Consider the following 16,907-nt stretch of genomic DNA (forward strand, 5'->3'; position numbering starts at 1 on the left):
ACAGTGCATACCAATGAGTGCCTGCGGATATGTGCTATTACATGGAGCCCGGCTGTGGTTGTTATGCTGTCGCCGGGGGGGAGGAGTGTGTTAAAAATGTAAATCTTCCTCCGGGGGGGCTTTTTGTGTGTGTGTTTGTGCGCGAGACGATTGCAGCGGGATGACTGGAGGAGAGATGGGAGGAGGTGCATTGCGCCACCTGCTGGATGTGCGTGTGCGGGAAATCGTGATTGAGCGCGTGGGTGTGACAGATGCAAAGTGCGGCGCTGAAGTGTTTACCAGTGAAATTTAGGTCATATCTTGTGGCAGGTTTGAATAAGAAAACAATAACACAATCGGTTTGGAGCTCAAGGCTAGAATGATCGCCGTTCACGTTTCTACATATCTAGATGTTCCAAAGAAAGTTAAACCTGAAACTTTGTCTCGTTTCAGCCAAGAAGTTCGGCGTGATGGAGGTGTCAATGGAGACGGTCACTCTGATTTCTCACGCCACTCAGTCTAGGCTGCGCTCCATGCTGGAGAAGGTCTCGGCAGTTGCGCAACATCGCACGGACTCCTGCAAAGTAAGAACCAATGCTCGATCCACACACCCTAGCCTCCTCAACTTCAAAGAGAAATCACAAACTGACTGCTGCAGCCGAACATTCTGATTATACATCTTTCACGCTGAACATGCAACTGGACAGAGAAAGGTTGATCTTGACCCTCACCTGGGTTTTGATAATGGTAGATTCACAAGGATGGACATACTAGTCACACAGCTATATATAGTTCTGAATTTTCTGTTTCGGTGCAATTTTTTTTCATTTTACATTTGATAATTCATTTTTCGTAAAAGTATGAAGGTCCATATTTAATACAGTTACGGCATGCATATGTGTGTATGTTTATCTATTGATATTTTTAATATATTGTGATGTGAAACATTTATATAAAAATTGTATATTGCTAATACATCAGGCGACAGCACATTCAACCTAATAAAAATTCAGGATTCGTGGTTTTTTTGTTCAGATGAACACAGAGAAAGATATTTGGAAGAATGCTTGTAACCAATCAGTTATTGGTCACCTTTAACTACCATAGTAGGACAAATTGCTTTATAAATGTCTTTGTTCTGATGAACACAAAAGAAGATATTTTAAAGAATGTAGGAAAGCAAACAGTTCTAGGACACTTCTGACTACCATTGTCATTTTTCCTACTATGGTAGTCAATGGTGGCCAAGAACTGTTTGGTTACAAGCATTCTTCCGAATATCTTTCTCTGAGTTCATCAGAACAAAGAAATGTATACAGATTTGGAACAACACGGGGGTGAGTAACTGATGACAGAATTGTTATTTTTTGGTGAACTGTTCCTTTAAATACTTGGGCCTACATCCAGTTTCCCAGACATCCCAGGTGTCCCTGGTTAAAATAAAAAAATTATTAAAAAAAGGGTCAGTAATGTACTGCATTAACGATCAAATTTGGAACATTGAATAGTAAACAAATGTGTTTAGAGAAAGTACAGAACCTTCACAAACCCCGAAGGGTCCTTGCTGTCAGAGAACAGTTGGGTGCTAGACTAAACATCTTTAAGCAACCCAGTTTTGTTACGCTAGTATTGCAGGAGAGGAAGTGTTGTTCCGAATATAAATGAAAGAATAAGAACATGGTGTAATGTTGCAATCTGTCCTCATCTGATTTTGAAGTTTAGTAATGTCAGCCTGTTAAGATCAGGCAAAAAACGAGCCAAACTTGGAGTGAGACGGTAAAAGTTGGCCCTGCTAGTGAGGCACAGCCTCGACACAAAAGAAATATCTAGAAGAGATTAGAGGAGCAGTGCCGTTCCTGCTGCTAATAGGCTATACCTTCAGAAGTGCACGGAGACGTGTGGGTTCCTGCGTGCGTACGATCGCTCTGCTTTGGTCCTCCGCCGTGCCTCACGCGGCTTTATACCTGCGCCGCTAGAACAGCGTTCGCAGGAAAGCGAGTCAGGGTTGCCTCAGAGAAACACAATTATCCCATTAGCTGTGGGTGACCTACTAACTGCACTTTCATTTTTATGTGAAACTTTAGCAGAGCGGGAAAAAGTTAGAACGGCGTCAAGGTGAACGTGTTGATAAGGTGCTCAGTGTTTGACTCAAGTTTTTTTTCAACAGGATGAGGATCTGTACGAGCAGGCGTCAGATGTGAGGACCCAGCTGAAGTTCTTTGAGCACCTGGAGAGGATGGAAAAGCAGAGGAAAGACGACGAAGAGAGGGAGATTCTGATGAAAGCCGCTAAAGTAGGTTGGAGTGAGGCGGCTGCTGGTGCCTGTATGACTAAATAACACTACATAAGATATTTTGAAGAATGTTGGTAATCGAACAACAGCGGTACCCATTCGCTTCTATTATATGGACACAAACCAATGCAAGTTAATGGGTACAGTTGCTGTTTGGTTACCAAATGATGACAAAAAATATTTTTTGGGGTGAACTATCACTTTAATTTATTTTAACAATCATTCTTCGGTGTGCCCATCCCTACTCAACGCCAGTCTACACATCAGCGCCATGCCTGTAAATACTGGCTTTTCCAGCACGTTTTTGGCATCTCTGTTAAAGAAACCGGTTATGCTTTTATGGCTTGGAGAGAAAAGGCAGTTTGTCATTAAGACACAAGATTGCACTCCTCAGCTTCATACTGCGGCAATTGCGGTAATGGCGAAGCCAGAGGGATTTATCCAGACAGGAGTTGATTTGATTGTACTGTTGCCTGGACTGAAGTACATAAGCGGAATGGAATGAGTCTGAGAGCATGTTTTAAATTTGCCTCCAAGTCGCGTTTCTTTTTAAGAAAGTGTCACTATCTCACTCAACGAGTTTGTTGGTAAAAATCATGTTATGTGTAATGATGAGCCCAAAGGCTTCACTTTCTTTACCTTTATGCCCCAGTCACGGCAACGTGGCTTTCTAGAACGGCTCCGTTAGCTGGGTAGGCAGACATGTGAATTGGATGTTAGAAGAAATGTTGGGGGTCCAAACAAGGTTAGGACACCCTCACTTTCTGTGAGATGCTGTCGCTTACGACAGAAAATAATTTAGCCATGAAAAAGTGACTTCAGGCTACAAGTCAGTAGTCATTCCCTTAGAATCAAACCCTTGACTTGTTGCAAGGTCTACCAGATTTTTTTTACAATAATTCCTTTTACACTAAATTAATGTTACTGACGTGATTTGTGCGGCTGAAGTTGTAAGCTTCTTGCGATTATACTTTTATAGTGAAATTGAATGTCTATTGCAAAGACTTGTAAGTGCATCTAAGGGGATGTGTCTAAATGATTCTAGTAAACCTTATAAAGAGTCTAATTCTGTCGTTTATACATAGTTCTGGCATTTAGGTTAACCACAGCCAATCAGATTGCTTTCCTATAGGTGTTTTTAGAACCTGCGTTTTACTCACTTTGCTTAATCTGTATAACGATTCAAAGCAGCGACAAATGGCTACAAGCAACATCCCAGCATGCATTGCTCTCCCTTGAAGTTTCCCTCCTTAAGATATGACGGGGTTGTAATAATTCCCCACAGGAGAAGGACATGGCAACATGAAAGCAGAGGTAATTAGTTGACTTAAACGTCAAGCGACGATGACGCCGATGATTTCCCGCTCCGAAGGCTCTCAATGTTGTTCGATTCCCAATGCAGCGCCGTCCCATTTCTAATTAATGCAGTCGGCTAATTGAGACGTCTGCCTGCAAATTATTGTTCTTCTGTTGCCTCTCTATAAATACTGTTTGGCAGTAAAGTTGACCTATTTAAATGAATATCACTCTGTACCTGTAGTTAGATGAAATGACATGTTTGAAGGTGTTCGCCGCCATGAACTTTTCCACAAAAGTGTCTGGATAAAATAGTTTCCTCAAACTTTTCGTGACAATTCATAACACGGTTGTTTGCTATTAAAACTGGATGTGTAGGTGGTATTGAAAATCGAAATCTTTTTTTATAATATTCTAGTTGTGATTATAAAAATTGTTGTATGTAATATTAAAACGCACAAAGAAGGTTGTAGAAATAGACTTTAGGGTGTAAAAAAACTAAAAACTGCATGAAAAGTGTGTGATCTAACCTTTGTAAATATCAATGAAAACAGTCATGTTTCCTTCTAATGCATTTCTGATTCTCTTTGCTTGCAGAGTCGCTCAAGACAAGAAGATCCCGAACAAGCCCGGCTCAAACAGAAAGCTAAAGAGGTGAGCTTTACGGGACTGTTTAAAAGAACAAATAAAAGTAGGCAGTGTGCATTTTTCATTATTATGGCGTAGCTATCAGCGTGACATCATTAAGTCTGACATTAAGACAAATGATCTCGTACGTCTCGTAACAAGTTTATTAGCAAAGGGGGGGTGGGGGGAGTCATCATTTCGCTCACATGTCAGACGTCACACCCCCTCTTTGACATCCCGAGTCTAATATGGGGGATGGAAATTCAAAGACTATGAATTTTCATCAGGTTTAATGACAGGAGAAGCAAAACGACTTTTATAGACTTGGAAGCATCTTGACTGAATCTTGAAGAGAACGTCTTCAATTCACATTTCTTCCCTTGATTAACGAAATAGAGCATTTTGAATTCTGACATTGTTCAGTCATTCTTCCAAAGCTGCTTCAAAAATGAAAAATGTGTTTTCTTCTTTCTTTGGAGCAGAAAAAGAAGAAAGCTTTTTTATTAAATGCCAGTGCGTGGAAATTGTGGCCGGGATGTTGTTTCAACAACATGAGGATAAGTAAACAATGACATAATTGTCAGTATTTAGGTAACGTTTTCCTTAATTTTCGGTTTGTTTTGTTCAGTTGCAGGAAGTTCTTTCTATGCCGAAAAAGTTCCATCATGCACCAAGCAAGCAATTGCTTTATTTGCTAGTCGCAGCAATTGGTCCAATTGTAGATAAGAACACATGTCTGTGTTGTCACGTTCCGCGCCTTCCTTAAAAGCTCCAGTTTACACACCATATGTCACAATATCACCATATGTCTCTGTTTGTATTGACAACCACTGTTGAAACTAATCCGTCAAAAAGGATCTTTACTGAACCCCACATTCATAGAAGACATGTTTTATTCAAATGAAGAGCCGTAGAGCCTATTGTCTCTCGTTGCCGTGGTTATATTGTTTGTTTCAGCACTCTGTTGTTTTTCTTTCCTCGGGGCGAAGCGTTATGGAGAAAAAGATGCATTTCTTGCAGGCTTCTTTGGTCTTCCTTCGTATCATCTTTTTTTTGCAGATCACTGTATGGCTAAGTAGACTAGTAATGAGAAGCGCTGAATAGCAGCGTTCTATATATTATTTTACTTGTTTTGCCCCAAAGCAGAATGGCAGCCCGTCGTCTTTGTTGAAGGCCTGTCTTGAAGCCTAGATAGCGGCCTCCTCCCTGCTTCTTCCTCCTTTTTCTCTCCTCTCTTCCCTTTCATTTTTCTACGCACCCTCTCGCCAGGCTTTAGGGTTTACGCCACTAGCGTTACATTAGCTTTGAGTCGATAGAATGTCTTTTTTGGGGGGTCTTTGCTTTTTTTGACAGACAGTGGAGGGCTGCAGAAAATTTTGGAAAAGGTAATAAAAAAGGGTGAGACTTGTCAACATAAAAACATTTGGGGCGTTGTCTATTTAAGCAGTAATGAAGTATGACTGTTAGCAAGACCTTAGAAATATGATTTGGTTCTTGCTATTGCTCGTCGGAGGCAAGAGATATTTATAATTCATGAGGAGAGGAAAATATTGTAGGCAGCGTTTTATTGGATTAACATATACCCACGTGTATATCACAAATTTTGCTCTCTTTTTCCTGAAAGGGTAATTAATATAATTTAACGACTATATTTGTGATTTTAATTTTGTCACATTTACGACAATCTAGTGAAAATACATATCTCTTAAAGGGATAGTTCACCCCAAAATTTTTTTAATTCAGTCATCATTTACTCGCCCTCAAGCTGTTCCAAATCTTTATAAACGTATTTGTTATGATGAACACAAAGAAAGATATTTGGAAGAATGCTTGTAGCCAAACAGTTCTTGGCCACCATTGACTACCATAGTAATCAAAAGTGCCCCAGAACTGTACATTCTTCAAAATATCTTTTTGTGTTCAATTGAACAAGAAATTTATCAAGCAATTTTTCCTACGATTGAAGTCAATGGTGGCCAGGAACTGTTTGGTACAAGCATTCTTCGAAATATCTTTCTTTGTCTTCATCAGAACAAAAGGTGAGTAAGTTAGGAAATAATTTTCATTTTTATGTGAACTGTTCCTTTAATTACAAAAAGTTTCCTCAAGAAACAATTTCAGTTTCACAAAGTATTTCCTGACTAAGCACTCCGCAGTTATCTTAAACTCTACACACAACATCGGTCGATTCATTGACAACATTCTTTTCAAACTACACTTGCATACCTATTCCGCTGCAAGTCGAATGTTAAAACACTTGAAAACTTGCTCTGCGGTCTTGTTTTCATAGATTGTTATGTTGGCTCATTGTCAAGTGTTTACGCTGCATGCTTCACCTTGTTAATAAGGAGTTCTGGGAGGTGATAGATCTTCCGAACACCCCAGAGCCTCAAACTGCCACTCAATCCCAGAAACAGCTCGGCATCTGATATTCAGCATATCAAAGGCTTTGGGAATGGTGCTAGAATTAGGATCAGAAATGGTGTTGGTGTTTTCTCATGTCCTAGGCCTAATTGAACCGCTACACTCCCAATCAACCTGTGCGGTTATTGAGGCGTTTCTCTAGGGCGAGTAATTCTGGTAGGCTGGACTGCAGATAAGGATCAATAGAGATGGAGAGCAGGGCCGGCAGGCTCACTTTCTCTCTCTCTCTCTCTCTCTCTCTCTCTCTCTCTCTCTTGACCTTAGTAAATGATGACAGACTGCGTGTATCTGTCTCCCTGCTGCCTACTGTCTATCTTTTGCAGACAGACAGGCAGTTGAGGAAATCGTGACTTTTGACAAATCCACAAGCTACGTTTTGGGCAAATCTAAAAACTATTTTGCCCGTTATGTGACTTTGGTCTAACTAGGATAGCCTTAGATATTTTGTGATAGTTCATTCAAAAAATTTAATTCTGTCATCATTTGATCACCCTTATGTAATGTCATAACCTTTATAAATTACTTTGTTCCGAACACAGATATAGATATTTGGAAGAATGTTAGTCATTTTCAGTTCGGTGGTAGGAAGAATTATTCAAAGGTTCCCCGAGAATTCTTTGTTTTCCATAATTCATCAAAATATCTCATTATTTGTTCAACAGAATAAAAGAATACAATATTTCTACGGTAGTGGATTATGTCCCAAAACTGAAAATTGCTAACATTCTTCCAAATATCTTTCTCCGTGTTCATTGGAACAAAGAAATGCATGCAGGTTTGATACAACCTGAGGGTGAGTAAATGATTTTTGTATGAACCATCCCTTTTATGTTTAAATCTTATCGCCAACACAGTGCCGTGGTGCTGGAATATATTCCAATCTGTATTCACAGCAGCCAACGGATGTGTTCGAAAGTTGAGCAGCAGGTTTTGTGATTGAGGTCAGTCATTAAACGGTGATTATGTGGAGCTGCAGAGCTCTGGATTACAGATGGCGTAACTAGGTTCTCCTTTCACTCTTCATCAAATAAACGAATACGAACGCCAGCCCGCGCTCTCGCTTCAGGCAGCGAGAGCTGATCAGCGGCGACACCGAACGGTCCCGAACCTTCCGTTTCACGCTAATAGAGTCACTGAATTGTCCATATAGGGCCTCTTTACCTCGCATTACTTCAAAAAGATTTGCCCATCCTGGTGTCAGTTTTTTTTTATGCGCCCACGGGGTCCGCTCATCGTAGCTGTTGGGGTCAGGTGAAAGTTCAATGCACCAGATCACCGACATGCAGCAGTCACACAGGGCGTGTTTGCGTGTCAGGCCGGTCTCTCCGGGGCATCCATGCGTGTGCATACAATGTGCACGACTTCCCTTCCGATTAGCATAACCCTGACTTAATTAGCATGTAAACGTTGCCTTGAATTAGCGGTTTGTCAATTTCTCTCCTGTTCATTACGTTATTTAGTTTGTGTTTGTGATGGGGTGGGGGACGCAGTTCTTCGGACGAATTGTTTTTAGCAGCTTGAGTGACAAAAATGCGGTCAATTGAAGACAATCTCAAGAAAATATGTAATTAAAACTTACTTAAAAAAATGTAGGAAATGGTAGATTGTTGGATGATCTACCTGGAATGTTTTCTCACCCTCTCACATATCTTACTTTCTTAAAGTGATAGTTCACCCCAAAATGAAAATTCTGTCATTTCAAACCTTTATGACTTACTTTTTTGATCTGCAGAACACAAAAGAAGATATTTTGATCTAAGTCGGAAACCACAAATCGTTTAACAACTTTTTTCAAAATGTCTTCTTTTGTGTTCTGCGAAAGAAAGCCATACATGTCTGTAATGACAAGAGGGTCAAATTCTTTTTGGGTGAAGGGAGATGCTAGAAACTAGACATCCTCAGTCACCATTCACTTCCATTGCACAATAAAAAGAGCTGCAGTGAAAAGTAAATAGTGACTCGGAGACTGTCAAAATGTTTCACAAAAGAAAAAAATAATTGTGCAGGTTAGGAAATGCTTAAAGGCAAGAGTTTTTATTTTTGGGTGCACTGTCCCTTTAAAAACTCGGCATTTGCTTCAACTAAACACGTTTTCCAATGGAGCCGTCGGTGACACGCAAGCCATTCTTGCTGCTAGTGTTTTTACGAGTTCGTGGTCACAGTGGTGCGATGAGAGGTGAGGTCTCTTCACTCTTCACGTTCTGTGCCCTGCAGCGTTCACTCGGAGCTAGGGAACAGAGGACGCGCAGCCCCCCTCCTCTTCCTCCCCTTCCAGGCAAGCTGGCTCTGTCACTGCCTGCTAGGGTGAGATGACTTTACCTGCGGGCTGTGCTTTTTGAAAACGCTCGCTCTCTCATTCTCTCACACTCACTCACTTTCTCCCTCATTCCCTCGTGGAAAGAAATTGAATTAAGCATCCAGATACGGCAAAAGCTCAGAGTTATTTGCTGCATTGAAGAACCGCGTGATGTTCGAAGCTTCATTTGCTCCATAGAGCTCTTCGGGGCAGTTCGGAATGAATGTGAAATCCTCAGCGTACAAATATTTGAAAATGATAATTCAAGTACGGCAATGTGATGCACAGTAATACTTATTTGGGAGCTTGTTATTTACGGATTTCCACAATATATACATTGCCTGTTTCATATGTATTGTTGCAATCCTGTTGAAATTTCCATGCGCTTTGGCTAGGGTTTGTTTGAACTTTTCCTGAAGTATTTAATTTAATTAATTTAACACAAACTTCTTAATGTTTAGACTTATTTTACGTTGTTTTAGCTTTTCTGTCTTTGGATGCGTTGGTTTTGTTATAGCTAGACATTTGAAGGGATATTTCATCCAAAGACAAAAAATATGTCATCATTCAGTGGTCCTCATGTCGGTCAAAACCTTTATATAACTCTTTTGTTATATATTTATAGAATATATTTTGAGAAAAGTCTTTTGGCAATATAATGAAAAGTCAATAGGGTCCAGTGTTGTTTGCTTACAGACATTCTTCCAAATATCTTCTTTTGGGTTCTGCAGAAGAAAGAAAGTCATACATACATTTGAATGCTGAGTAAATAATGACATCATTTTTGGGTGAATTATCCCTTTAAAATAAAAATCAAAAAAAACCTTGTAAAAAATCATATTGTCCTTGTTAAGTGTTACCATGTGCAATCTTATTTACATTGGACAGTGAATGTTGCATTTGTTGGCACAAACCCAGAACCGTAAACCAAAGCTTACTTCAAACTTAAACATTATTCTTTTGCTGGCTTTGTTTATTCCCTTTGGTGAATGCAGTTTTGATATAAATTCTTAATACTTTCATGCAGTTAATATTGATTGAATATTCTTGCTATACAGATGCAGCAGCAAGAACTCGCCCAGATGAGACAACGGGACGCCAACCTCACAGCCCTCGCCGCCATTGGACCCCGCAAGAAACGCAAGCTTGATTCCCCAGGGGCCTCAGCGGGAGCAGAGGTAAGAGCGATGAACCCCGATTTATTTGGACCTCCATGTGGTCTGGTGCCAAGTAGGTTCAAGAATGTCATGTTTTGAGTTTCATTATAGAAAATGTCATCAAATTGTTTTCAACAAACTGTAAATTAAACTAGAAAAGAAAAGTGATTTGCAAGTTAGATTTCCCCCTATATATTAGGACCAATAAAATGCTCTCTAGCTATTTTTGTTTGTCTGTTTTACACATGTTAATTTATCAAATCACGCACTTTGTGTCATTTCATTTTAATGCAGACCACTGCCCGTGGCGGATTATCAAAAGAAACGTGTCGGACAATATCACGCCTAAGTGATCATTAACGCTATTAACAATAACAGTAGGGGCTGTATTCTAATGACCCACGCATGGCTTAGATCTCCGCCTTAGCTGAGTTAAAACAATCTGCTTCTGTGGAGGGCACTAAATGTCCCTTTATGGAGAGCATAAATAACCAAATAAAAGCATTATTTCTGCTCTATGAATGCTCTGCTGACCTCTTTCACTATAGATTACCTTCATCTGCCCACATAAACCATTACGAAAACAAATGCGCAAACACTCCCCTGAATGTTTTTTTTTTTAATAGAACCAGAAGCATATGTTGTGTCACAGGTAGGATAATTTTGCATCTCACACATCTAAAAAGGAAGGCAAGAAGATGTCTTCTCTCTTCATTTTCAACCCATCATTTCTGTCTTTCACATCCAACCCAACATTGCCGTTGGCGGTTGTCCCTCCCAACGCGCTCGTGCTCAATCCCTCTCGATGTAGAGCGAAGTGAATGTGACTTTTCTAAAGGGGTCGGTCCTCGCCCAGGGCCCCGTGGCTGGGCCTGCTCTGAAGGGTCCAGTCAGAGATTTCATCTCCACAGCAATGTGCCTGAAGGGTGCCATGGCCCTAGGCGAGAGGCAGCCGTGTCATAATGGCTCCAGTCATTCTTTCCCCCACCCCCGCATCCTGACAGCGAAATACCTTGTGTTCAGCTCTAAATACAAACCTCCCATGGTGTCATTTTGAGGCTAGACTTAGAGAACTTGGATGGGGATAAAGTTATTCTCTCCTTGTTTGCGGTGGTGTAGAAAAGAGCGCTGTGTTTCGGATGCCCTTTGTCTGGCCCCATCGCCCTCGGGGCGGTTTATGTTTGATTGCTAGTCCGTCTGTCTCTGGGTTGATGAAGCGCTTAGGCCAGCGGCCAGCCCTACGGGGCGGCCTGGGGGTAGATTAGTCACAAGGGTGGGTGATGAGGACGTTTCTGAAGGGCGAGTTTTAGGCCACGCTGTAATAAAGGCCGGGGAGGTCCTGTGGGCCTACATACCAGACTGAGCCCGAGGGTGGATTGCGTACACAAGAGTTCACAGTTGAGCTGTCCTTACATACCCAGCCCATTTTAACATGTTCATCCCAGTTCTGACGCCAAGGGGTCGAAGGGAATGAGAGGATTAAGAAACAATCCATGTGGAAAAAGAGGGCTAGAGAATGATTTCGTATCATGTCTGGTGTGTATCATCTTATATTATTTTTGAAATCCCCCCCTTTCTTGACATCAGCTAACCATGAGCATGTTTCGTACTCTACATGCATTCCATAAGTGAAACTTGCTGCCTTGCAATCAGCCTTCATAAAGGAAAGAAAGTATTTTAGAAAAGAAAAACAGAGCAAGAAATGTATCTCATACAGAAAGGAGAATGGATATACAGTTGCCCTTCCCTGCAGCAGAATTAACAGGCATCGCATGGAAAACAATCTCAGGCCGGCTATGAAAGAGAGGAAAGGGCCATTAAAAGCAGCCTGAAGGGATGGACCGGACCCAATATCACTAAAGCAAGCTCTCACTCACTGAAGTGAGGGCTCGCTCACAGGCAAAGAACCGTGCAGAGTTCTATAGCCACAATTAAAATCTCCCCCTCTGCCAGATCGGCCAGAGGGCAAAACAGAACGGGGAGGGGGCAAACACGGAATACCAAAGTCAGATTGAAATGTGTAGCCGATAATGAGTACAACCAAAGCTGCTTGCTGCGGCGGTGGCGAGTTTAAACATTGCTAGTCGTGAGAGTGCTCTCATGTCCTTTTTCTTAAGGTATGGTACACCACTCGAAACATTTGATAAGGTGAACTCTTATTAATTAGGGGTCAACTTTTTTTAAAACTCATGATCATACACGACCACATGAATTTTCCTTTGTGCCCTTGACCCATAATTGCTGCTTGCAGCTATATTTATTATTGAAATATTATAGTCAACCCTGTTCTAAAATCTCATTTTTGCTCACTTTGAGATGTTACAGGTATAACGTTAATTATATCATGTGACATTAGCTGATATATGTGATGTCATAATGCGGCAAGTTGACAGTTCCTCTTGAATTTGGTTTTCAGATGAGTATAAGTAAAACAATTCATAACTTGTCTACCCTGATGGTAGATCTGTTCTGTCTTCAATCACCTACACATCACCTTCGCCTACACATCTGTCTTGAACGTCGTTCCCATTATAGAAAGTTCAGTAGCATTCACACAGATTCTCTAACGTTTCCTGTGGCTGATGCTGCAGGTTGATTTCGCATGCACCGTTGCAATGAGTCTTGCGTGTGCTATCTGGGGGTTATCTGCATGTGTTTTGACATGATAAGGAGTAGCATGAAGAGTCTGTTATCTGTTCGTGAGGGTTGCGTGGAATAACGCAATGCCAAAAATTGCCTCATTCTGACCTCGGGCAACCATTTTAAGACGAGGAAGGGCTTTGTTAGTGCTTGGGCTTTGTAAGAGTGATGATGTGTGCTCTTGTTATAAGTTTGTATTGATCAAGTCGTTTTTTATTGTGAAAAGCAAGGTCATATTTTTCGAACAGGTCAGTTGTAGTGTCAAATGGGATGAAACTTTTTACAATCTTGTTGTGTTTGGATGAATTTTAAAGACTGATTTTAAAATGTCTGACGAAACAAGATTTTGAAAATAAGTATGTAAGAATATTTTTTTAGTAAATGATCGATTCAAAATTAAAAAAAAAATTTAATTGTGGGTTTAGGGTTTATGAACGTGTTTTACACAAATAGTTATTTTACAGTTTAAATTTACAGAATTTTAACTAACTTAATTTTAAATTTTAGCTAGTTATTTAAAAGTTTTTTATTAATCTCTGTGGACCTTATGCACTTAAAGGGAACAGTTTACATAAAAATGTAGCTTCTTTCATAATTTTTTCACCCTTAAGTTGTTTCAAACGTGTAACGTATACTATAGTGTTAAGTACAGTTTATACGTATACTAATATACTAATATATATAAGTTTATTATTTTATCATCTGGTTCAAATTTTAGCAGACTTTTATTTTGGCAGGTCGTTTCAAAGACACTCGAGTTTCAGTCTATTTGGTAGCTTCACTCAAACAGTAAAATGCTCGTAAAATAAACTCTTGAATAGCTCTGTGGATGAAGTTCATGTTTTCATGTCCTCGTACAGTGAGATACAGACAAATTCACAACTGTCACACTTGTTACATGTTAAAGTGTACAACTCATTCACCCATAGACACGCATTACAAGCAGAGGACATATTTAAATAGTAGAATTCCACTTCCATGTTTTCCCACATGACGCAGATCATGGGGCTCTAAATCAGTGGACTCAATGCAGCCGGTAAACTAGTTTTAATTGCAAAGGAAATGAAAATAAATAGTCGTGCTCCATTAGTTAACCTCACACACAAACAAGTACAACAACAAAAACACTTCACACAAACAAGAGGCTCTGTCTTATGCACCTGCTAAACTGTGTCGCTTGCGTGCTACACTATTACATTTATTCTTAGCATAGATCTATTTTTTTGGTACCATGTGCGACATACATGTAATTATGGCCTGATTATAAAATTATGCCGTGAACCTCACATACTTATAAGTATTAAACGTTAAGTCAAAAAATTTGTTATATCTATGTAACGCTTTTCTGGGTACTCAAGGCGCTTTACTTGGAAGGGGGGATCTCCTCAAGCACCACAAATGTGCAGCGTCCACCTCGATGATGCGATGGCAGCCATATTGCGCCAGAACGCCCACGCACGACAGCTTACTTCTTAGATCAGATTGCTTTGTATTGTTTCCAGATTAAACCGTTAAAAAACGCGACACGCACGTCTTCCGGAAATCCGGTAAAATTCAACCAATCAGATGACGTCTTCAAACGTGCTAAAGTGTTTCAAGGAAAGTGTGCCTTACGCATCCGACGTTTAGCCAACGGTCTGTGGTCAATAGTGACCCATTTGCGGTTCACAACATTCTTCCAAATATCTTTATTTTCAACAGAACAACAAAATGTATACAGGTTTGGAACAACTTTAGGGTGAGGAAATGATGCAAGATTTATTTATTTGTTGGGTGAACTATCCCTTTAATAGAAGTGTAGACACAATCGCAGATCCCATTCAGTGAATTTCTATCAATGACCAAATGAAAAGTAGAGCAGATCGGCTTCAAACTTCCTTGGAAAAATGTCATAAGTATTGCGTCATTCTCCAAGAAAATTGCTTTGAGATAGAAATCTGGTACTCATTGTGTGCTTTGGAACTTGACATGAAGGTTCACTAGTGATCAGATCAGGTAGTTGTGGAGGCCATAAATACTATTATTCTTAAACTTAAAATGTAATGTCTAAACCTTTAGCTGTCTGGATGTAGAGGTAAATAAAAGCATGGCCCATCAAACAATATTACTTCTTCTGTTGCCATGTGTTGTTCTTGCATTAGGTTAAATGGAACTCAGGCTATAGAGAGATGTATGGCTTAATACGTTGTAGTACCCTTACACTACTAGCATTTGTCGTTAGAAACGCATCAAATATTTTCATTTCTTTAAAAATGTAATACTCTTTTTAACCTAAGTAGGCCGCCATGTTCTTTTTCGGTAATGTAAAATGGTTGCACACATAGGCAGCCAAACTGAACAGAGACACACTAATCAGTTCTTCAGTAAATATAAGGACCTGTAGGATAAAAATATATGAATAAGTAAGAAGTAATAAAGAAAGAAAATATATGATGATGTCTTAAATCGTCTTAATGCGTGTTTGCCTTCTTTTATGGCAGGCTGGCTGGCTTGTGACAATAGGACATACCGCCACTGACTGTCCCTGTGCATTTATAAATCTGATCTTATGTTTGTCGTCTCATATTTTACTTTTATAAATATATTTCATATTATATGTATAAAACGTCTGTACTTTGCTCTAGCTATAAGAGAACGGGTTTAGGTTGCAACCAGTTGGTGTCGAGGATTTTGACGCAAAAGATGGTGAAGTTTTATTTTGTTCAAAGTTTATGAAAACTGTGATGGTTACACTGTTATTTATTATATATTCATAAAGTCATATTTTGTTTCATATATTTTCTCTTTCACAAATATACACTGTACCACGATTTACTTATTGATAGGTGCTGATATCTTTTTTCGTTCTTAATGGCTGAAGTACACCTTGCAATGACTCTATTGTTTCACTGAGCCCGTCTGGATTGTGATTTGTTTGTTTGCACAAGGCCAGTTGAAGTCGTCGCAGCTCACAGCGCAACACCACTTCTACTTTCTTTACCTGTCCCACCTAATGAAGGTTCTGCCGGCTTTTTTGGTGAACAGAATGAGCTGTTCCACATTCGGTTCAAATAATATCCCGCAGTACAATAGCCCTCAAAGACGAGCATTTCAACCCATCGACTATTTTATAATGCGTGCTTGTGCTTTTCGCCATCATATAATGATGCCCCTCTATTTTGCCCACATCAATGAAAACGCATTCGGCTTCGTCAACAAAGTCAAGCCTTCGGCGGTTTTAAGATGCCCATCTCAGAAATTAATTACCTCCCTTGTTAATCTTCGCTAATTAAAATAGTAAGTTTATTGGTTTGCGAAGGCCGTGGAATGACAACACTCAGCAAGTTTCCTCCAACTGAGAGAGTTTTAGAAAAGTTGCCTTGAGTGACAGCCGTCAGAACAATAGTAACCCTTTTTCATCGAACGCTATTGCTCACAGACTTAAAGGGACAGTTCACCCAAAAATTCGTTTTTTCGCCCTCTTTCTGCTGTGGAACCCCATAGAAGATATTTTCAGGTGTTTTTTGTCTACAAGGGTAGTCAATGGGGGCCAATGTTGTTTTGAGTTTTAACATTCTTCAATATATATTTTTTGTGTTCTGCAGAAGAAAGTTAGTCAAACAGGTTTGGACAGACATTGGAGGGGGTAAATAAAAACACTTTTCTTTTTGGGTGAACTGTCCCTTTAAGAGTTGCTTAGCACATCCATAAAAGAAACATGGTGTGATGAGATTTGATTACATTTGTTTAAGGTTATTTCACGTTAAAACGATTATTGTTTTTTTCCATTCAATTGGCACAACCGACACGACAATTTCTACCTTTTCTTTTATGTTTTCCTTTTTAGTTTACTTGTGTTCCCTCCTACGGTGAAATCCTTTGTTTCCTCGGTTTGTTATGTGTAGAACAAAAACAGTTGGTCCAAGATTAGCTGCAGAGGTTGCCTACATGTAGACTAATCCATTAGTGTGGATAGGTTATTGGCTTCCTTTCTGCTGCTCAAATGGAAACCCATTAACGAAGGTAATGTGTGCCTCCAGCGAAGCCCGTGGCTGTGGAGCCAGTAGAGGGTGTATCTCTCATGGAGCAAACACACACACTGGTGTTAGCCACACTAACAGTCCCCTGAACCGATGAGACAAATCTTTCTTTCACTGTCACTTTTCTTTCTTTCTTTCTCTCTTTCTTACTTTATTTTTTCACGCTTGTCCTTCTC

At 40.0% G+C, this 16,907-nt stretch overlaps 1 protein-coding gene across 2 annotated transcripts in view; it reads left to right on the forward strand.

Moving 5' to 3' along the window:
* Window positions 1-16,907, forward strand: part of si:dkey-219c3.2 (transcription initiation factor TFIID subunit 4) — a 35,269-nt gene that overhangs the window by 9,297 nt on the left and 9,065 nt on the right. For both annotated transcript variants that reach the window (XM_056739643.1, XM_056739645.1), the window contains exons 10-13: window positions 433-563; window positions 2,147-2,272; window positions 4,166-4,222; window positions 9,974-10,093. In XM_056739643.1, coding sequence (XP_056595621.1) covers window positions 433-563; window positions 2,147-2,272; window positions 4,166-4,222; window positions 9,974-10,093 — 434 coding nt within the window. The remainder of the gene's footprint in view (window positions 1-432; window positions 564-2,146; window positions 2,273-4,165; window positions 4,223-9,973; window positions 10,094-16,907) is intronic.

Source organism: Triplophysa dalaica, chromosome 24 (assembly GCF_015846415.1).
Source record: "Triplophysa dalaica isolate WHDGS20190420 chromosome 24, ASM1584641v1, whole genome shotgun sequence".
NCBI classification, from domain to species: domain Eukaryota; kingdom Metazoa; phylum Chordata; class Actinopteri; order Cypriniformes; family Nemacheilidae; genus Triplophysa; species Triplophysa dalaica.